This window comes from Rana temporaria, chromosome 9 (assembly GCF_905171775.1).
Source record: "Rana temporaria chromosome 9, aRanTem1.1, whole genome shotgun sequence".
Taxonomy (NCBI): Eukaryota; Metazoa; Chordata; class Amphibia; order Anura; family Ranidae; genus Rana; species Rana temporaria.
Genome location: NC_053497.1, coordinates 72,991,765 through 73,015,132, shown reverse-complemented (window position 1 = coordinate 73,015,132; position 23,368 = coordinate 72,991,765). Strand labels below are relative to the sequence as shown.

Sequence of the window (23,368 nt, the reverse complement as noted above, 5' to 3'; positions counted from 1 at the left end):
ATGTACCTCTTTATACATTTTATGATGGTGTGTGCCTCCTACAGTTTTCTTTAATGACACCCCTTGGTAGATCTGGCCCACAATGATGTCCCACAGCCTCTGTCAATATGTCACATCCCAACTTTATGTATAAGAAATAGATTATCACACCTCAAGAAGACTGACAACAGGAAAGATTAGTCTAAAGTAACAATATATTATAGATTTATATAGTGAAGATAAAAACGTATTCACTTATACCAGAAAATAACCTATATAGTCAAGGATCCCCAGTACAGTAGGTATTAAAACTGTTCGGTTTTGTAAAATGTTCATTCAGTTTATTGTAATACCTGTAGGCCTGTGGCCCCTCCCCCCCTACCTGGATGCCTGGCTGAAAACATTCCCCTGTAATGCATTGTTACTAGAATCAAAAACCAATGGACAGGACATGGGGACTGATAACTGGGAGAGTTTCAGCCAGGTTCCTGGGAGGACCCAAATGTCAGGACTAGCAAAAAAAAAAACAATGCTGATGATTTTTTATTTATTTTTTTAAATACCCAACAGTTTCTCTTGACTGAATAGGTTATTTTCTCAAGAGGGGAACTAGATATACCAGTAAAATACATATATGGTAACTGTTATATTTGAAAATCATGTGTATGTTTGCCCATCTAGTAATGATGTATATACAGCCCTGTCAGACAGCAAGTAGATTTAATTTTTAACAAACACATACAGTAAAACTGAAATAATTGCCGTTTTTAATATCTGCCTGGGAATCTGCTTTAAAGTCCCTTTACGGAAGCTTTGTAGTGCTCAGTATCCAGTCGGTGAATCTGGAGACTCTGGTGTATACTCCATATCTGTCTTTCTGTGCACACTTGTCTCCCCAGCTTGTAATTCCTGTAAGAAACCAAGTATTTCTGAAATCAGTGGCATGAGGACCACCGCTGTCCCCCTGACATGCATCCTTTTCTTCATCAGCAAAGCCAGCACAGAACATGGTTGTGGACACGGAATACCGGCTTGACCTTTTACAAGTGGCACGATCAACAAATGGCACAGCCAGCTTTTGCAGTTTTACCGTTGGTCTTCCTTGGTACCTGAGATTACCCCAGCCTGTCACCCAGCTATGTGGTATAATCTTCAGCAGCCTGTCTGTGAAGTCTTTGTGTCCAATGCAGATAGGCCTGGCATAGTCATTCAATACCATTGGCTTTTCTAGCTCAACAAGAGCAATGTCGTTATTGTATTTATTCTTGCTGACATTGTAAGATGGATGGTTGATGATTCTGGTCACTTCCATATACTGTTCTGTTCCTTCTTTAATAGCGGTGTTATGTTCTCCTGTTGACCACAAATGAACATTAATTGTGAAGAAACATATACCGTATTTATCGGCGTATAACGCGCACTTTTTTCCCCTGAAAATATGGGGAAAATCACGGGTGCACGTTATACGCCGATACTGTACCTCGGCTCAGAGGGGAAGGAGGGGGACAAGTGCCGCCGGAATTCACGCGCCGTCTCTCCTGTTTACTCGGCACACGTCACACACACATTCCCGCTTCCGCCACCGGCATTGGACCAGTGTTCTATCAATCACAGAAGCTGGTCCAATGCCGATGGCGGAGGCGGGACTGTGTGTGTGACTGCCGCCGAATAAACAGGAAATGACGGCTCGGCTCGGATGACAGCTCGACTCGATGATTCCCACGAGAGAAGGTGAGGCTGCATTTGGGCACAGGCTGCATTTGGCCACAGGCTGCATTATACGCCGGCGCGCGTTATACGCCGATAAATACGGTAAATACTGAAAAAAAAATCATAATGCTGGTCTCCTCCTCTGATCATATGCCCTTGGTTAAAGGGGTTGTAAAGGTTTGTTTTTTATTTTCTAAATAGGTTCCTTTAAGCTAGTGCATTGTTGGTTCACTTATCTTTTCCTTCGATTTCCCTTCCAAATTTTTTTTTCTTTGTCTGAATTTCTCACTTCCTGTTTTTCCTCAGTAATATTGCCCCCATCATCCGAGCTGTTCTGGCTGGGCTGGGGGTTAGTCAGCCAGAACAGCTTACTGAGAAGGAACAGGAAGTAAGAAATTCAGACAAAGAAAACAAAGAGAAAAACATTTATAAGGGAAATCGAAGGAAAAGGTTAGTGAACCAACAATTCACTAGCTTAACCACTTCAATACAGGGCATTTTTACCCCCTTCCTGCCCAGACCAACTTTTAGTTTTCAGCGCTGTTGCACTTTGAATGACAATTGTGCCGTTGTGCGATGTGGCTCCCAAACAAAATTGGCGTCCTTTTTTTCCCACAAATAGAGCTTTCTTTATTTTATCACCTCTGCGGTTTTTATTTTTTGCGCTATAAACAAAAGAAGAGCAACAATTTTGAAAAAAAACACAATGGGGGTTATCCTCAAAAGAGATACTCCGACTTAACTGCTGTTCAGTCTGTGTGTAACTTTGGAAACGATCCTCAAAAGGCTTTTTCCAAAGTTAGACAGAAGATCCGGCATGTGTAATTGAATTACACTGCCGAATCTTAGGATGCAGTACCGCATCCGCCGCTGGGGGCATTTCGAGTCGAAATGCCGTTGCTAGTATGCAAATTAGCACTTAAGGCGATCCACAAAGCTTTCTAGCTTCCTTTTTGCGCCGTAAGTGTTATTTTGCAAGTGTAAAATTAGGGCTCGTTTTACAAAGTGTAAAGTTAGTCACACCTTGTAAAGGCCCATTCCAGCGACGGCATTTGGTATGCTTTCCCGAGGGAGAACTCCACGTCAATTTGTAAAAACAAAACCGGCATGGGTTCCCCCCCCAGGAGCATACCAGGCCCTTAGGTCTGGCATGGGTTGTAAGGAGACCCCCCCACGCCGAAAAATTGACGTAGGGGGTCCTCCTACAATCCATACCAGACCCGTATCCAAAGCACGCTACCCGGCCGGCCAGGAAAGGAGTGGGGACGAGCGAGCGTCCCCCCCCTCCTGAGCCGTGCCAGGCCGCATGCCCTCAACATGGGGGGGTTGGGTGCTCTGGGGCAGGGGGGCGCACTGCGGGCCCCCCCACCCCAGAGCACCCTGTCCCCATGTTGATGAGGACAGGACCTCTTCCCGACAACCCTTGCCATTGGTTGTCGGGGTCTGCGGGCGGAGGCTTATCGGAATCTGGGAGTCCCCTTTAATAAGGGGGCCCCCAGATACCGGCCCCCCACCCTAAGTGAATGGATATGGGGTACATCGTACCCCTATCCATTCACCTGGAGGCAAAAAGTAAAATGTAGTAAACACACAACACAAGGCTTTTTAAAATATTTTATTATTCTGCTCCGGACGCCCCCCCTGTCTTCGTTATTAGCTCTTTTACCAGGGGGGGCTTCTTCTTCCACTCTCCGGGGGTCTTCTCCGCTCTCCGGGGGTCTTCTCCGCTCTCCGGGGGGGCTTCTCCGGACTCCGGGGGGCTTCTTCCATCTTCTCCCCTCTTCCGCTCTTGACTCGGCGAACCCCGGTTCTTCTGCAGCTCTCCGGTGCCTTCTTCTTCAGCGCTGGCTGCCTGCTATGTTTGTGTGTTAGCTCGATTTCAAACAGGCAGCCGGCGCGGTCTTCTGTGACGCCAGGGTCTTCTGGTCTTCTGTTTTTCCGATGTTGCCTCGTCGCCTGTTGTCGCTGTAATGATGGAAGCGCGCCTTGCATCCCATTTATATAGGCATCACCGTCCCATCATGCTCCGGTAGGTACCCACGTGGTGGGTGCCTACCCACGTGCACCCACCACGTGGGTACCTACCGGAGCATGATGGGACGGTGATGCCTATATAAATGGGATGCAAGGCGCGCTTCCATCATTACAGCGACAACAGGCGACGAGGCAACATCGGAAGAAAGGAAGAGAAGAGCCAGACGCCACAGAAGACCGCGCCGGCTGCCTGTTTGAAATCGAGCTAACACACAAACAAAGCAGGCAGCCAGCGCAGAAGAAGAAGGCACCGGACAGCTGCACAAGAACCGGGGTTCGCCGAGTCAAGAGCGGAAGAGGGGAGAAGATGGAAGAAGCCCCCCGGAGTCCGGAGAAGCCCCCCCGGAGTCCGGAGAAGCCCCCCCGGAGAGCGGAAGACCCCCGGAGAGCGGAAGACCCCCGGAGAGTGGAAGAAGAAGCCCCCCCTGGTAAAAGAGCTAATAACGAAGACAGGGGGGGCGTCCGGAGCAGAATAATAAAATATTTTAAAAAGCCTTGTGTTGTGTGTTTATTAACTTTTACTTTTTGCCTCCAGGTGAATGGATAGGGGTACGATGTACCCCATATCCATTCACTTAGGGTGGGGGGCCGGTATCTGGGGGCCCCCTTATTAAAGGGGACTCCCAGATTCCGATAAGCCTCCGCCCGCAGACCCCGACAACCAATGGCAAGGGTTGTCGGGAAGAGGTCCTGTCCTCATCAACATGGGGACAGGGTGCTCTGGGGTGGGGGGGCCCGCAGTGCGCCCCCCTGCCCCAGAGCACCCAACCCCCCCATGTTGAGGGCACGCGGCCTGGCACGGCTCAGGAGGGGGGGGGCGCTCGCTCGTCCCCACTCCTTTCCTGGCCGGCCGGGTAGCGTGCTTTGGATACGGGTCTGGTATGGATTGTAGGGGGACCCCCTACGTCAATTTTTCGGCGTGGGGGGGTCTCCTTACAACCCATGCCAGACCTAAGGGCCTGGTATGCTCCTGGGGGGGGAACCCATGCCGTTTTTTTCTTTGAAAATTGGCATGGAGTTCTCCCTCAGGAATGCATGCCGCTGTCATTTTTTTTTCCCCGACGCAACTTTAAGCCGTCGCGATCCTCAAAAACTCGGCGTAACGTAACTTCGCGCATGCGCAGTACGGCCGGCGCGGGAGCGCGCCTCATTTAAATGGGACTCGCCCCATTTGAATAGGAACGCCTTGCGCCGGCGGAATTTTAGTTACACAGCCTGAAATTTCTAGATAAGTGCTTTGTGGATCAGGCACTTAGGTAGAAACTTTAAGGCAGTGTAACTTAAATTGGATTTTTTAAGTTACGTCAGGTTTTTGTGGATCTGGCCCAATATCTTTTACTTTTTGATTTAATAAATATCATAGAAAAAAAAAATTTCCTCAGTTTAGACCGATACGTATTCTTCTACATATTTTTGGTAAAAAAAAAAAAAAATCGCAATAAGCATATTTGATCAGTTTGGGCAAAAGTTCTAGCATCTACAAAATAGGGAATAGAATTATGGCATTTTTTTTCTTTTTTACTAGTAATGGGGGCGATCTGCGATTTTTATTGTGACCGTGACATTGCGGCGGACATATCGGACACTTTTGACACATTTTTGGGACCATTCACATTTATACAGCAATTAGTGCTATAAAACTGCACTGATTACTGTGTAAATGTGAATGTAAATGTAAAACCAATATTGGCAAACTCCTTCCTGAATAGCCTCCTGAACAGTGCGATCCTCTATCCAATACCCAGACAGCCTCCACAACCTCTCTCCTGGAGGACCCAGAGACACAGTTGGCATCAAAGAGGCATGGTCGCATATGCTTCTGTGTAGAATGCCAATCTCAGACACTCTCCACAACAAGAATTCAGTGACATAAATTAAATCAATGCGAAAGAGTGTGCGAAAAAAGGAGGAATGGTATGTAAACTTCCTAAGGGTAGGATGGAAAAGGTGCCAAAACTCTAAGTGCAAACATACTTCCCATTGGGCCAAACCCAGAGACCAGTGAGAGTTTGTGTGTTATCAGCTTAAGCACATTGGGGGTTATTTACTAAAGGCAAATCCACTTTGCACTTGGCAGTGCAGTCGCTGTAGATCCGAGGGGGACATGCAGGGAAAATCAAAAACAGCATTTTAGCTTGCACGTGATTTGGATAATAAAATCAGCAGTGCTTCCCCTCATTTCAGATCTACCCCTCAGATTTACAGCGACTGCACTTCCAAGTGCACTTTCAGTGCAATTTCAAGTGCACTTTGCACTTGTAGTTTGCACTTGTAGTGCAAAGTGGATTTGCCTTTCGTAAATAACCCCTATTGTGTTGACTTAGATGAGGATCATACCACATTTTATAGCAAATTACAGCAGAAAAACTGTTAAGGTGTTGACATACTTTTTCTGGCCACTGTATATATGCCAGAACGTTTCCCTGCAGATCCACCCTCCACATTGAAGATGTTCTAGAAGAACAATAACTTTTGCATTACTCCTGACGTAGGGGACATTGGTCCGAGAAATGGGTAGAGTTGGCTCATTAATCTGTTGCTGTGTGATAAACCTATGTTAATGGGTGCCAAGATCCAGTCCATACTTTTGGAATAATTATGATTGATACCAGACACATGGGGGAAGATTTACTAAAACTGGCGCAGCTGTGCATAGTCACTAATCAGCTTCTCACTTTGCTTTGTTCAATTAGGCTTTGACAATAAAACCTGGAAGCTGGTTTGTATGCAGAGCTGCTGCAAATTCTCTGTGCACCAGTTTTAGCAAATATTCCCTATGGTGCCCTCTTTTTTGAGCTAGTAAGAATTTATTGCAGAGCGCTATAATTTTTTTATTAATCTTTGTGTACATTGCTGAGTATGTTGATTTAAATTGTTTTATTTAATAAATATTGATTTAACGTAATGATGTTGTATAGTGAGTACGTTAACCACTTAAGCCCCGGACCATTTTATAGCTAAAGGACCAGGCCACTTTTTGTGATTCGGCACTGCGTCGCTTTAACTGACGTTTGCGCGGTCGTGTAAAGAGGCTGCCAAAAAAAAATTGGTGTCCTTTTTTCCCCACAAATAGAGCTTTCTTTTGTTGGTATTTTGGCACCTCTGCGATTTTTATTTTTTGTGCTATAAACAAAAATAGAGCGACAATTTTGAAAAAAATTCAATATATTTTACTTTTTGCTATAATAAATATCCCCCCAAAAAATATAAAAAAAATTTTTTTCCCCTCAGTTTAGGCCAATACGTATTCTTGGTTATTACATATTTTAGGTAAAAAAAATCGCAATAAGCGTTTATTGATTGGTTTGCGCAAAAGTTATAGCGTCTACAAAATAGGGGATAGTTTTATGGCATTTTTATTAATATTTTTTTTACTAGTAATGGCGGCAATCAGCGATTTTTATTGTGACTACGACATTATGGCGGACACATCGACACACTGACACTAGGAAGAATGGGGAAAGGTTTGTTTACACTTACCTCTCCCCGTTCTTCAGCTCTGTGACCCGATCACGTGACACCGGCGGTCACAAAGCTCAGGACCAGGTCGCTAGCGCGCCGGCGTGCGCGACCCGCGGCTGGGCTCTTAAAGGCAACATGCCTGTATGTGCTTATGTCCAGCCGTGCCGCTCTGCAGACGTATATCGTCGTGCAGGGGTCCTTAAAGCGGGGGTTCACCCTATCGACGAAAAAATAATTTTTTTTTTTTATTTTACCATAAAATCAGGCATTGTAGCGCGAGCTACAGTATGCCTGTCCCGAATTTTTTACCCCCGTACTCACCTTGTTCTCGTAGATTGAAGATACCGGGGAATGGGCGTGCCTATGGAGACGGAGGATGATTGACGGCCGGCTCTGGCGCGTCACGCTTCTCCGGAAATAGCCGAAATAGGCTTGGTCTTCACGAAGCGTGCGCATAGCCTGTGCGCAGGCGCCGTGAAGAGCCGAGACCTACTCCGGCTGTCTTCGGGGAGAGTGACGTGCCAGGGCCGGCCGTCAATCATCCTCCCTCTCCATAGGCACGCCCATTCCCCGCGGGAGCCGAAAAATACGATCTCCGATTACAAGGTGAGTCCGGGGTTAAAAAAATCGGGACAGGCATACTGTAGCTCGCGCTACAATGCCTGTCTCGATGGTAAAATGTGTCGGGGGGGGGTGAACTACCGCTTTAAGCGCTTAACACTTTTTTCCCAATATTTAGTTCACAATGGGGCAAAGTACATGTAGTGCTTTGTCCCACCTTCCTATGTGCCTTGTAACCCTAGAATCAATGTGAACAGGGAGCCCCCCACATCAGCCTCAGCTCCCTCTGCATTCTTGGTGCCTGCTCTCACTAGCAAAGCAGGCGTGTCGTTAGCTACAGTGTTAAGCGGCCATGCGCAGATGGTGGGCACCCTGTTTGACATTGCAGATGGCATTAAGGGCACCTAGGAAGATGGGACAACGTACTACATGTCGGTTCTCCCATTGGTAACTGAGTACTATACTTTTTTTTTTTTGATTGAAGAAAATAAATCATTAGAGCATATGAAAGACAATGATAAAAGACAGAACAGCACAGAAACTTTTTAAAGGTTCACATTTATCCAGGTCATAGAAGTTAATCACATTCAGCTGGATTCATTCTGTAACATTGAGGACATTTTTTAACAAAAGTAGATTTATCATCTCTAATGTAGGGTGACCAGATATCCCCGGTTTCTGGGGACAGGCCCTGGATTGAGGACACTGTCCCCGGACCAAGTCTGTCCCCGGTTTTGTTCCCGGATTGGATTTGAACAGGGGCTGGGGCAATTATAAAGACAGTCAGTGCAGAATTAAAAAAATAAATAAATTCTGAATTATACCCCCCTGCCGCCCTGCCACTCCTACTAACTAAGTGGGTGTATTTTTTTCCCATTATATGTGCCCCATTCTGATGAGCATGTGCTGGTCGGAGAGGAGGGAATATTTCTTTAGTTTCGGGTGCATGCCCATTTAGCTCCGCTCGCATATTCTTCTGCCTTGGCTCAAGTCCCAGCCAGCCACCTGCCTATCTTCTTGCCTTCCCTGGCGGAGTGATCTTCCTCCACTCCCCACCCAGTAGTAGCCGGGGCCCGAAGAGTAATGCCTCGTACACACGATCGTACTTACATCGGACAAATCCGTGGAATTTTGTCAGAAGGGCGTTGGCCGTGAACTTGTTTTGCATACAGACGGCAGAACTTTTTCAGCCAACATACACAAAACTACGTACGTTGTTTTTTAGCTCTTTAGCGACACCCTTTGGGCAACTTCTGCTAATGTTGTCTGATGGTTAGCATTGGTTCAGAGCATGTGTATTTGTACTGTGGATTTTAGTCCGAAGGACTTGTGTAAACACGATCGGATAATCACACATTTGTTGTTGGAAAATTTGAGAGCATGGCTGTTTAACATTTGTTGTCGGAAATTCTGACAACAATTGTCCGATGGAGCGTACACACGGATTATCTGACAAAACCCTTCCATCACACAAATGTTGTCGGAATATCCAATCGTGTGTACGGGCCTTTAGACTCAACGGGCTGTGAGGCGCGGCGGCGACGAGCAGAGATACGCTGATTGTCGCCATTACTAGTAAAAAACATGTCCCTGATTTCATTTTAAAAATCTGGACACCTTATGTTAATGATTATTAGGAGCATACCCCCAAATTGTCTTAAACATTAAAGAGGAACTCCAGCTGACAAAGAGTTCACGCACACAGAATTTTTATAGCCATTTTTTTACGCCTAGTGTAATTTGCCAACACTTTCCAGCATCTGAGGAGTGGTAACCTACTGCAAACAGCCTGTCATTCAAGTGAACAGCTGTACACAGCCATGTTATAATAAACATGCTGATGCTTCTTTGCATTAGCATATACCAGAGCACGTGCTCCCCAATGTGAGAAAGCGCCAGAAAATTACACTAAACATAGAAAATTGCAGCCAAAGCCCCATGTGCATGGACCATAGGCGTGCGCACAAGGTGTGCTAGGTGTGCCTGGGCACACCCTAATCACCCTGTGCTGGGCAGATTCCCCCTGCTGCTTGGCTGTAGAGAAAGGGACAGGGGAATCTCTGTCCTCAGTCCCCTTTTCTGTTTTAAAGTGAGACATCAGGGGTTCTACATCAGTAAGATCCCTGGTGAGGCCTCGTACACACGACCGAACATGTCCGCTTTCAGCAGACATGTTCGGTCGTGTGTAGGGCCGGACAATTTTCCGGCCTACCGGACAGGTTTCCAGCGGACAACTGTTTCTTAGCATGCTAAGAAACATGTCTGCTGGAAGCCTGTCCGCCGGACATGTCCGATGGTCAGTACGACTCATCGGACATGTCCGCTGGCCCGACAACCCGCGCATTGCGTCAAAGTGATTCGACGCATGCGTGGAAGCATTGAACTTCCGGGTTCGCGCACATCGCCACGTCATCGTGTCGTCACCGCGTCGTCTGTCCGCGGGAAATTTGGTCTGATGGTGTGTACAGCCATCAGACAAAATTATCCCAGCGGACATGTCCGATGAAAATGGTCCGTGGACCGTTTTCATCGGACGGGTCCGCTCGTCTGTACGAAGCCTAAGTCCCCCAAGGGGCGTTCCTAAAAAAAAAAACATATAATAAATATTATTGTAAAAAATAATAAAATTGTAAAAAAGTAGTAATAAAAAATATAAAAATTTAAACTACTGACACCAACCTCTGCCCTACTGAAATCATCCACTGCTCTACTGACACTGTCCATTGCCCTACTGCTATATAAATATATATACACTCATGTGTTTGAGCTTTGGGGTGCACACCCTAATGCATTAGGCTGCGCACACCTATGGCATGGACCCCAACAAAAAGGTATTCTTGCTGTATTCCTGGTGTACACATGATTCCTAAACTTCTGTTTATTACAGTAAAACCTTGGTTTGCAATCATAATTAGTTACACAAACATGCTTGTAATCCAAAGCACTTGTATATCAAAGCATGTTTTTACAGGGTATAAAAGATAAGAGAGGCGCCTCTAAGTGTAGCAATAAGTTGCTAAATGTTGTTCCTTCATTAAATGTTACCGTCTTGCTACACTTAGAGGCTTCTCTCTTCTTTTTTATACTCAGTTGTGACATGATGCTACTCTTATATCAAGGCATCGCTTGTATATCAAGGCAACATTTATTAAAACATTTTGCTCATCTTGCAAAACGCGCTCAAACCAAGTTACTCTCAAACCAAGGTTTTACTGTATTTTATTATCCTAGATTTATTTATTTGGTTAAAAATTGGCAAGTAAAAGAAACAGGACTTACCTGCCACTACAGAAAAACTGCCAAGTGGAATCGTTATAAAGCAATGGGCCGCAGTTACTATCCATTTTTCATTCACTATGGATCCACCGCAGAAACCTTCCCGGTTCCTATTAATAAAGTGAACCTGAGGAAATCAGAGACAAATATGTAATACTATTTAATTTTTGTACAGAACCATGACTGAGACTGAACATGGTTTCATTTCACATCCTTTATCTTCTGATTGTTGCCAGAAACATTTGATAAAGACATATACATTTTTGTATGATCTAAAGACATTGCATCACAAATATATTGAGAATATATAGTACTAAAACAGCTTTGTAGCCTGTATGATTGAGGTAGAAGGGTTCTGTCACCTCCTGGTGGTTACCAATAGTACAATAATTTCATACATGACAGATATGGTGTATTAGTTCTATGGATTGTAATTTGTTGAAGAGGTAGTGATAAATCGTGCTTCATTGCTTTAGTCTTTTAGCTCAAGAATTATTTGTTCTACAATGCTGGGATATTAATTTAGTAAAGCAGTCAGGCTGCTTTTCTGCACCTTAAGATCTTCTTTAAAGTAACACCACATGATATCCTTATTCTCCAAAAATAATCCATACACATACACTGCTTAATGGCTCTTTATTCTATTTTCATGAAATTGTTTCTTGATTGTGTTTTTCTGCCTCTTTGTAATGTCTTCTGTGGGCTCCCAAAGCTCCCCACCTCACTTCCATTCGTTTGGAACATGCAGTGAATGCTACTGTAATTGTGGTCCTGTGCACTGCTATGCACATTAGAAATTATATATTCCTTAGTCCATCTTGGAAGTGAGTAAGAGAGGGGCTATGTTTCTACATACAGTGGGACCATTGAGAATAAACGTAAAGTCAGTTAACAGAAGCTAAAAAGGAACGCGGAGATTTGGAGCAGGCTGAGAGCAATGGAAGGTCTATGTTTGATAGGTGAAGTGTGGTGTGGCAGGCAGTAAACACATAGGCCCGGATTCACATACATCGGCGCATATTTATGCGGGCGTAGCGTATCTAATATACGTTATGCCGACGCAGCGCACAGAGGCAAGCACTGGATTCACAAAGCACTCGCCCCCAGTTGCTGTTAAAGATACGCTGGGTTTCCTCGGCGTAAGCCAGCGTAGGTGAAAGTGGGCGTGAGCCGTGCTAATGAGGAGTGACCTCATACAAATGATGGATTGAGCGTCATAAAGATACGAAGAACTCCCTAAGATACGACGGATCACTGCCTACGACGTGAACGTAACCTACGCCCAGCCCTATTCACGTACTACGTAAATGACAAAAGATACGACGGATTGTGTTCCCTGCTCCATACCTTTGCATTAGTTGCGCCTCCTATATGGGGAATAACTTTACACCGGAGGTACGACCTACGCAAACCGCGTATATTATGCGCCGGGCGCAACTCCTCATTTGCATATGTGCATAGAAAATCTATAGGAGCGGCAAATGCGCCCATCGTAAATATGCGCCCACGATACGCCGGCGTAGGAAAGTTAAGTCGGTCGGATGAAGCCTATTTTCAGGCGTATCTCAGTTTATGGGCACGGCGCATAGATACAACGGCGCATACTTACACTTACGCGGCGTATCTGGAGATACGTCGGCTTAAGTGCTTTGTGAATCCGGGCCATAGAGTCCCAATTTTCAAAGAACATTGTATTGAACAGTAAGACAACAGGCCCGACAGGGAGCAAACCCATCCAGAGCCACTTACAGGCATGCAGAGGATGACAGAGGTCAGAAGACTTTGGGATGCCTACAGCGTCTGCCATGAGGAGCAAAGTGTGGCCTGGCTGGTCCACACCCAAAAGGGGCAGCTTAATGAAGAGGCAGATGTAAGCCATGCTTTCTCCCTACTCCACTGGAACCTTTCCCTACTGCTCCCACTCATACAAAGCGCACCAAACCCAGGGTCAAAAGTCTTAAATAGACTCTGCCTGACCTAAGATGGCTGCCATGGTCACGTGGGGCATGTGCCTCCAACCAGATAACTGTCCAAGTGACCAAGGAAATCATAGAGCTTCCCTTGACTTCCTCTCCCATCTGCAGTGCCACCTGCAGTGGAGAAAATAGACTGCACCTGCTGAATACATACTTTAGATTTTTTTTAAAAAAAACAGAGTTTAGCATGACTTTAAGGGCCCTTTTCCACGTACTTGCTCAGTGGGGATCGCTCCGTTGATCCCAGCTGAGCCGGCAGATGACAGGACGGTCCCTGCACACTGTACAGGGCCCCATAGTCAGATCTCCGCTCTCCCCTATGGGGGGATAGGATGAACACAGACCGTCTGTCTGTGTTCACCCGATCCGCTCTGCAGACGGATGGAAAAATAGGATTTTCCTCCGTCTGCAGAATTGGACCATAGCGGGGACCGATAAGATCGGGTGTCAGCGGTTGTTCATCCGCTGACACTCGCTATCCCATAGGGATTAATGTATGTCCGTATTTCATCCGAAAACAGATGGATGAAATACAAACATACTGTTCGTACATGTGAAAGGGCCCTAAGAGCTCTTCCACATTGACATTCCTTTTTTTCTTTCCATTCAGTTCAGTTCAGTTCCTTTTTTTTGGGGTGAAAACCGGATGCAAATCTTTTTTTCATGTCTGCGAACGTCCGTTTTACATCCGCGGACGTTCGTTTTTCCATTAGCAGAAGTGAGTTTTTCATCTTTTTCTATTGCTTTTTTTTCTGTTTTTCATCGTTTTTTTAATCTAATCTCCCATGAGCTTTGTGGTATATTTGGATAAAAGTATATTTTATACGGTATAGTATTTTATACGGAAGAAAGAATTGTATTTTCCTCCGTCATCATAAATGGAGCATACTGGAGACGGATGTCATTGGATGTTCATTCGCTGACATCCGCTATCCCATAGGGATACATGCATGTCCGTTTTTCATCCAAAAACGGATGGATGATAAATGGACATATGGAACGTCTGTGTGAAAGAGCCCTAGGGGAACATACACTGAAGAAGTATAGAGATTGTCATAACTGGCTTTTTCTTTTCTGGCTGTCATAGTGATCCAATGACTTTAGTATTTTGAGCTAACTAACCTGGAACAAGTATGCAGATTTGGAGCTCAGTCTTCATTCTATCCTGACATGTTTTTTCTAGATCAGTGACTTGGAAAGTACTGAAACCATTGCATCAGCATGACAGCCAGGCAACAATCATTTTCAGGAGGGCATGAGCAGCCTCTGTTTTTCTCTTAGTTGAAGGTTTCTTTAAAGCAAATCTATCACAACAAATAAAGGGCCAGATTCACAGAAGAGATACGACGGCGTATCTCCTGATACGCTGTCGTATCTCTGTGATCCGCCCGTCCTAACTATGCGGCTGATTCATAGAATCAGTTACGCATAGCTAGCCCTAAGATCCGACAGGTGTAATTGACTTACACTGTCGGATCTTAAGGATGCAATTCTATGCCGGTCGCTAGGTGGCGAGGCCATTGCGGTCGGCGTGGAATATGCAAATGACTAGTTACGGCGATCCACGAAGATCCGCGCGTTCGTCGCAATCCCGTACGTCGTCGCTAGTCGTTTTTACCCATCGCAAAGTTACACCTGCTTTTACATGGCTTATCTTTAGATCATTCATGTTAAAGTATGGCCGTCGTTCCCGCATCGAATTTCAATTTTTGTTTTGCGTAAGACGTCCGGGAATACGAAACGCCGTAACGCACGTTGCATTTAAAAAAACTGGAGCATGCGCAGAATGTTCAGCGCGGGAACGTGCCTAATTTAAATGGTGCCCGCCCCATTTGAATTAGGCGGGCTTGCGCCGAGCGCATTTACGTTACACCGCCGCAAGTTTACAGGTAAGAGCTTTGTGAATCGGGCACTTACGCTGTAAACCTGCGGCGGTGTAACGTAAATGGGATACGTTACGCCGCGGGGGAGCAATGTATTTCTTTGTTAATCTGGCCCCAAGTTCATAATACTCTAAGACCCCTTTCACACTGAGGTGGTTTTCAGGCGTTTTAGCGCTAGAAATAGTGCCTGTAAAACGATTGAAACCCGCCTCCCATTCATTTCAGTGTGACCTTTCTCACTGGGGCAGTGTGCTTGCGGGGCGTTAGGAAAAGTCCTGCAAGCAGCATATTTGGGGTGGTTTGGGAGCGCTATATCCAGAGCTCCCAAAATGCCCTGCCCATTAAAATGAATGGGCAGCACTAACAAAGTGCCTGAAAAGCGCTTTGGAAGTGCCACAACATGGGCATTTTTAACCCCTTCTTTGGGGATAAAAGTGCCCCGCTAGCAGCCAAAACGTGGCCCAAAAGCGCCGCTTACACAGCGGTAAAGCAGCCTAATGCAGAACACACTGAAAATCCATTGCTAAGTAATATGTAGTAATTTTCTGTGATAGTGACTTGCCATTATTTAAATCTCTGACTTTTCTTTAATAGAAAACCGTTGTCAGCACTTTTCTGTATTTAGACACTGCAGGCAGTTATTAAAAATGTCTACTCTCTGGGTAAATGTAATAGAACAATCTAACATTCATTTATACATGGAGAGACTTGGATAAAACCTGCTATTTTATTTAATTCAAAAACTGCTGCCTGTCCATAGACTGCTTTTTAGGTGACAGATTGCCTTTAATATGGCAAGTGACTTCATAGAACATAAATGTGAATTGGTAAAGCAACTCTATATAAAAAATTGAATCACAGATTCCATTTTCCTAAATTAATTGAAACAGAAAGCCCAGTGATTGAGTAGAATGTGTTAACTAAATATCCCCTAGGTTTATCCCTTCATTGTTTTCTCTGGAAATCAAATATATAACAAAATCCACAGTAGTTATCTCTGCTTATTGCCTGAGATGTCCTACTGCTTGAAAAATTACAATAATGGATTTATCCTCATTTACACCACTCTCTGTAAACAGCTTATGTAAAAGGATATTTATGGCTAGCAGATTATTACAACCAAAGGGATCCTTGTATGATCCCTTGTTCATCCATTATGGCTCACTATTCATTGCACCGGTGATGGCCATCAATCACCCACCCAACACACGCACAAACACACACTGCCTTCCTATCAATACCCAACCCATTGATCTTGCCAGAAATCTAATGCTGTACTGTGCACCCTGTGGCTTGTAGCCAATTGGCTGCAGAGCTGATCAGTGTATTCAGACATTGGAAAGTCCTAGCTGTCAGAATACAATGTCCCGGCGCTTGTGTGGATGATGAAATCTGCCATCCGCTGGCTGAACAAAGAAAAAACTGACAGTATGTTCTTGAAAAATGGATGAATGGCAGCACACCCTGAAAGGATGCCAAAATGTTTATTGTAATGATTAACAAATAAAAGCATATGCAGCACAGCGAGCACCAGGTGATAGAAATGTTACCGCGTTTCATGCAGATAAAAGCGCTTAATCATAACACTGGTGTTATCTGTGTGAAACACTTTTATTTCTTGATTGTTGCCCCCCAGTGCCGATCCTGACCTCCCTGGGGCCCTAAGCAAAATGACATGGCACATTAAAAATGAGAATCGGGGGGGCGCTGACGACAGTGACATGTCACATTAAAGAAAGTTGACAAGCGGGGGGAGGGGGTGTTCTGCTGTCGGAAATGACTCAGCCAGCGAGTTTAGAAGCGTGGTGAGGGGTCGAAAATGACTTCTCACCAGGCGGGGCCTATAGTAATTTGGGGGGCCCTTTGCAGCTTTGCGGGGCCCTAAGCGGCTTGCATAGTGAGCCTATAGCAAGGATCTGCCCTGGTTGCCCCATTTATCCATTTTTCCCTGCTGATCTCAGAGACGAGCCGGGCAGGCACCTCTGCTTTGGAAGCAACATAGGGCTTGCAGTGCTCACACCTTGAGCGGTGTTTCCACATCATTGGACTATGTATCCAGCTTTAGGGTGACAACACTGCTGCTCCGTAAATACACTACAGTGAGTGAATCCAGTGGGGATGACTAGTTTTTATAGTATAGTAGAAGCTCCCCACGTAACAGGATTCACTTTAGCCACTCTTTGTGCCCACTGTAAAAAAAGCAGTATAGCTAGGACTTAATTTTGACAAATGTACTGTATTACAGGCTTAAAGTGACTTTTATAAGACACAAAAGTAATGGAGGGATGGAACCACAGAGCATGGTGATATACAGATGTACCCAGGTGCTTGGCTAAGAATTGGAAAGTTAGAAAAACACTGGCTGCAGCTGCTCTCTGTAGCTGCTGCCCTGTGGTGTTCAACTGGTTAACAGCAAGAGGAGGGAGCACCTGAGCAAGAAGAGTTTAAAAGCATGGCTCAGGCAGCGCTGCGAGAACTGTAGTCCGAAGGAGAGATACTCTATCGTAATTAAGAGATTTTGAACTGCATTGACCAGAGAAGGAAATTCTGGGAGGAGGAGAAAGAGCTGCATTTTCTCTGGCTGTATGGGACAGGGCTTTCTCTTGCCATGAGGGAGCCCAGAGAGTGAACATTCACTGCTGCATATCAGTGGCCTGAGCGGGATCCAGAGTACTTAAAATTAGGTATGCCAACAGCCAGAGTCACCAGGGTGTAGAGCAGAGAGTGACTAATTGCTGTGTGTGAAAGGGTGGTGAGCTGCAATATCGCTGGGACTGATGAGCTGCTGTTGTGGGGATTTACTATCTGCTGCCAGGGAGATTGAGCCATTTAGGTACTCACAGCCATTTAGTAGTCTTATTTTTGTCTGCAGGTTTAACTGGGAATTGCACCAACCATACAACTGAGCCCCAACGCCAGATAGTTGAAGTGTTAAGACTAAAGTCCCTTTACAGCTGCTACACAGAGACCTTCACCTATTGCTTATACCTAGACGTTCCTCTCAGGGGACAGTGTACCATATCCAAGCTATTCTCCTAGAGTGCCCTCTAGACTAGTTATATTATTATTATTATTATTATTATTCACATTGCAGTTAATGTTTACAGTATATGCACTTTTGTTGCTAACTTTGCTGATTCAGGAGTTAATTCCAGTCTAGTGGTACAAAACTCTATTCTAATTTACTTTGGCATAGTGTTTATACTGTCTAGCGGACCATGTCTGAACCTACCTTCTATGTGTTCATTTATGCACAAACCACCATTTATTCTAATCCGTATCAATACACTGAGTTCATTTATCACTAAATGATCTTGTGTCTATTTCCTGGTGCTAATTCACAGCCAAGTTAAAGATATCTATACTCGTGTTCTTAAAAGTGCTTGAAGTATCTTTCTTTCAGCCAGGTAGGTCAGAGGGACTGAGGTTGTTCTTGGAATCAAGAGGAAGAATAAAGAACCCAAATTACCAAGTGGCTCCTTCATGGATAGCACTACACGGGTCACCAAGTAGGTGAGTATATTACCTTTTCAATTTCTGGGAACTTTTAGCAATTTTTTTATTTATTTTTTGAACCAAAGTTGTTGTAAAACGATTCCTGGATCTGATTTGATGAAAATCAGACAATCAATTGAGTATAATAAAAAGAAGGTGCACGCTAAAAAGGGGCCCAAAGTGCACTTCTCGATGCCAAAGAAAATAAAAACTGTTAATGAGGTTCCACTGATGGAATAAAGAAATGATCATATAATAAATAAATAAATATCAGATACCAAACAATATGATATGATAAAAGATGCAGCAGCTGTTTAAAATCTATAAAATATACATAAAATGTATCAAACACTTAGACCCAAGGCTGGGTCAAATTGGTAAAACAGCGCTAATAATGGATGAAGTCCAAAACCACATAAATAGATAATAAATTAATGAATGATAAGAGTCCCAAAGTGGTTTATCAGAACACAGTTCAAAAAGTGGTAAGTGCTTCTAGGGTTGGAACAGTAGTGCACCCTACAACAGCTCCCAATCTTCACCACAGAAGTGAGGCACACTCCCCCTCTGGGGTTCACACTCACCAGATAACTGAAAAAACGGAGCCTTGTATACAAATTCCTCCTTTTTAGACCTCCATCACCACTCCAGAAGCAGCAAGGGTTAATTTCCACTCATGGTCCATATAAAACACAAAGGCACTGCTATGAAGACCCTGGTGCCTGCCTGGTCCGCAGCCAAAACAGTCCATATAAAAAGAGAAAGGTGGCGGCACATCCAGGAAGTAAAAAACAGAAGCTTTATTGAAGATAACCACAAAGTCCTGTGATCACTGGCTTACAAGCGCCCCCTGCCTCTCGACATGAGTTTCTCAGATATCTTTCAATTCATCGATCGAGGGCACAGCCAATGCAAACTGATTTTTCCCTTGGAAAAAATAACACTCCTGACAAAATGCATAATGGTAACATCCACACTTTTGCAATAGGGTGCAGGGCTGTAATATGTGTGTTAATGCAACGCATGTTAACAGTGTGCATATTGTAGCCCCATTCTTGACAAGAGAAGTAACATTTTCCCCTGGGGTAGGGTATAATTTTGTCGCTGCTTACTAATGTAAAACTTCATCCCACTACTGCCACTCCTCTTCACCTTTACATTCATTAAGGAGGATGGAAGGCGGTGCCTTGAAAATGCCAAGTACATTCTGACTCTGAAGGCAGTCATCTGGGTCATCCCTTTACAGGCCTGCCTAACTGCCATAATGAATGACTGGACCCGAGAGATACTTGAAACCTTTTTAGCCTCTTTGAGGAGGACGTTGGACCTTCTTCTACCTCTGGTGAGGCCAGGTGTGAGGCAGGGGTCAATGGCTTGGATAAGGGTGCCCTCAGAGCCGGGAATAAAGATGTCTGTGATGAGCTTGGGGCCTCCTTGGTTAGGAGGTCTAACTACCACTTTTTCATCAAGCCAAACCCGGACATTTTAGAGACACACAGTAATTATTATTTTTTTGTATACACTATAGTATTGTAACAGACCTAGGATGCTTTTGGGCACTCCAAAAGAGAATAGTAATGTGGCGCACAGTGCCCCCTCGCCGTCCTGTAAGGCCGTTTTACAAGCCACATTCCTGTCTGAATGTGTCCAGGTTTTAGGTGGACTGAAACCCGAATACATAATTCAAAACCCAGACTGGCAACCCTAGGTCTAACTGTGATGCCCTGAACTGCATCCTTGACACTGTGCCTGGAGCCTGCTGGCATAAGTGGCTGGGGAACTCAGTTAGAGACTGACTAAGTACTTGCCCATGAAGGACCATGACTTTCTGGAACACAGTGTCCCTTGTCCATAGAGATTGGTCTGAAAAAATGGCTTGAAAAATGGCTAATTGGGCCCAATTTTCACTGAGGGATGTACTCACTTTTGTTGCCAGCGGCTTAGGCCTCGTACACACAACCTAGTTACTCGTCGGGGCGAAACACATAATTTTCCTCGTTGAGTTCCTTGTTAGGCTTGTCAAGGAACTCGACAAGCTTGCTTTGTGTACACACTGTCAAGACAAAATCTCCTCGTTCTCAAACGTGGTGACCTACAACACATACGACGGCAGGGAAAGTTCGATTCTACTGGCACAACTCTTGGGGCTGGTTTTGCTAATTTCATGTGTTTGCGTGTTAAATAAAAGTTTGGTAAGAGATGATTTGCACTTTTCAGTCTGTTACAGCTTGAAAAATGTGTTATCTCCATTAAAAATGCTACTTTTACTCCCGTCTCATACTTTAATCTGAGCAAGTGCGGGTTTCTTAGCATACACACGCTCGAGTTTCTCGTCGGAAACCAGCCAGACGAGGAACTCGACGAGCCAAAATAGAGAACTTGCTCTCTTTTTTGCTCGTCGAGTTCCTCGACAGTTTCCTCGATGAAAAATGTACACACGACCAGTTTCCTCGGCAGAAAAGCTCTCCCACCAAGTTTCTTGATGGATTCTGCCGAGGAAACTGGTCGTGTGTACGAGGCCTGAGACATTAATGGCTGTGTGTTGAGATATTTTGAGGGGACAGCAAATTTATACTGTTATACAAGCTGTACAATTACTACTTTACATTGTAGCAAAGTGTAATTTCTTCAGTGTTGTCACATGAAAAGATAAAATATTTTTAAAACTTTGTTTAGAGGCAGTTTTTTGTGGGATAATTTTCACAACAGTGGGTTTACTGACTGCACAGATTGCTTTTGAGCATGTCACAATATACAGTATATACGTATACTGTATACATACACACACACACACACAGAAAGAGAGGCGCATAATGGTTTTGCACATATTTTCTTTTCATAACGATCGTGATAAGGAATAAAATATATATATATTTTAAAAGAAAGTATTTCTTTTTAATCAGATATATACAGAAATATTGAATTATTTTATAGCAACAGGGGAACTTTATCATTCTGTTGTTTACATTGCTTTTTAGCTGCAATACTAAATAGCCAAATGACTATTCTCTTATTTAACCTTCTTAGTGGTATTCCTGAGTGTGGCTCGGGGTGAATTTTCCATGCCAAAAGCGGTAACCTCGAGCCACACTCGCGATCGTTTCGCAGGATCCAGGCAAAGTTACTTACTTGGTCCCCAGGATCCTGCAATGTCCTCCCGCTGTGTGTGTGAGCCGTGCGATTCATCGCAGTGCCGGTCTCAATTCCCTGCAAGCGCTGTGACGCACAAGGACGTAGTACGGCGCCAAATTCAAAAAGTTAAAGACAGATTACACATACAGTACACTGTAATCTTACAGATTACATTACTGTATCAAATAATTTCACCTTCCTTTTGTCCTTAATGCTTTGTCCAGTGCATGTAGTTTTATATTATATATACTGCTCTTTCTGCCTGAAAACTGGAGATTGTCCATAGCAACCAAAAAGTGTCCCTTTACGTCAAAAGTGGTTTTGGACCAGCTAGAAAACAGCGATAATAATCCTGAGAACTCCTGGAATATTTTTTTACTTTTTAGACAAAAGCAGCCTAAAACTTTTGTCAAAGGAGGTTGCTAAAATAGATTAGCAGAGAGCAGCTCCTATTACAAAACAGCTCTGAGAGTCTCTGCCTATGATGAGAGGGGGTGTGTGTCTTTCCTCCAATCAGCAATTTTAGCTATCTTGGCTGTATACCCAGACATCACACTCTGTGTTAACCAGGAAGAGAAAATCTCCTACTGTTTTTCAACTTTCCAAACAGTATATAAATGTGAAGACAGCAGATATATATATATATATATATATATATAAAACCTATGTAGGGAGATTTGGTTAATCTCTGTGTATTATCTGAGGCTGTTCACTTCACTGGGGGGTTTACATCCACTTTAATGTTATTGGTGTCTTTTTCTGTGATGTCATTGGTTATCTGAACCCTGTGCTCTAACAGTACACTCCCGCACCTCCCTCATAACAGTTCTGATGGTCCCTCTTGTTCTGTGGGTCCATGCTGTACCATTGTATGATTTGCTCACATCAATGATTGCACACCCTTTCCCTGTGCCACTGAGCAAAACTTGTAAAAGGTACATCATTTCCTATCTGTGTCGGGGATCTCTAATTACGCACAACTGTTGGACTTTCTTATAATGTGGCTGCTAGTGACTAATAACGCTGACACCTAGGTAGTCATGCCTAAGCAGTAAATTATGGCAGAGAGAGATAATGATTTTCTGCAGCTCCATTTTCTAGCCTAACATTAAGATCTAAGTCTCGTGGAACATTTGATTGTAAATGAATATGGAAGCTATTAGGCTGATCTAAATACATAAGTCTCTTCTGTGTGGCAGATTAGCCCAGTCTGCACACATCCACTTTATTTACAACTCACATTTCTTTGCTAAACTCAGCAGTTTTAACCAAGTGCATTACAATGCTGATTCTTTCAGCAACATTTCTGGTTCTTATTGATCACAGATGATTATTCATGGGTCTTGAAGCATTGATTACATTTATTGCGTGCTATTTTCAATTAAAGTGATTTGTTGGGGAGATGTGTGTTAATGCGTAAAGTACAATCCTTATGCACCAGCTAATGCAAAACCATGGGGACCATTAAAATCTGCAAATGTATTGTATTGTATTAGCTACCCACAGACTAGTATTAGGAATCGGATAGACATTTGAGGCCTTCAATGAGACCATTGATAGTTTTACTGTTGCTTTTCATAAATAAGCTGTTCTTTAACCTTCAGATGATTTGGGCTGGGTTCACACCATCGCCGGATCCCTCACACAGCAGGGGTCCGGTGCGCGCTGGTTCACGCTTTTAGGTCCGATTTTAGCCCGAATTTTGGCCTGAATTGTGACCTGAAATGGACCAAAAAAAGGCACACGTTTTTCCAGCAAATCGCGCCAGACCTGCTCCGGAGATATGTGAACCGCTCCATAGAGAGCCAGTCACATTCTCCAGCTATGCAAATTGAATGCGGAGAAATACGCATTTAATTC

General features: G+C 44.2%; 1 protein-coding gene across 1 annotated transcript in view; it reads right to left on the bottom strand.

Moving 5' to 3' along the window:
* Positions 1-680: 680 nt before the first annotated feature.
* The window catches only part of F9 (coagulation factor IX), a 64,613-nt gene continuing 41,925 nt past the window's right edge, over positions 681-23,368 (bottom strand). The window contains exons 7-8 of the mRNA XM_040323776.1: positions 11,026-11,149; positions 681-1,332 (exon numbers count right to left, since the gene is read on the bottom strand). Of these exons, the coding sequence (XP_040179710.1) occupies positions 782-1,332; positions 11,026-11,149 (675 nt within the window). The 3' untranslated portion in view covers positions 681-781. The remainder of the gene's footprint in view (positions 1,333-11,025; positions 11,150-23,368) is intronic.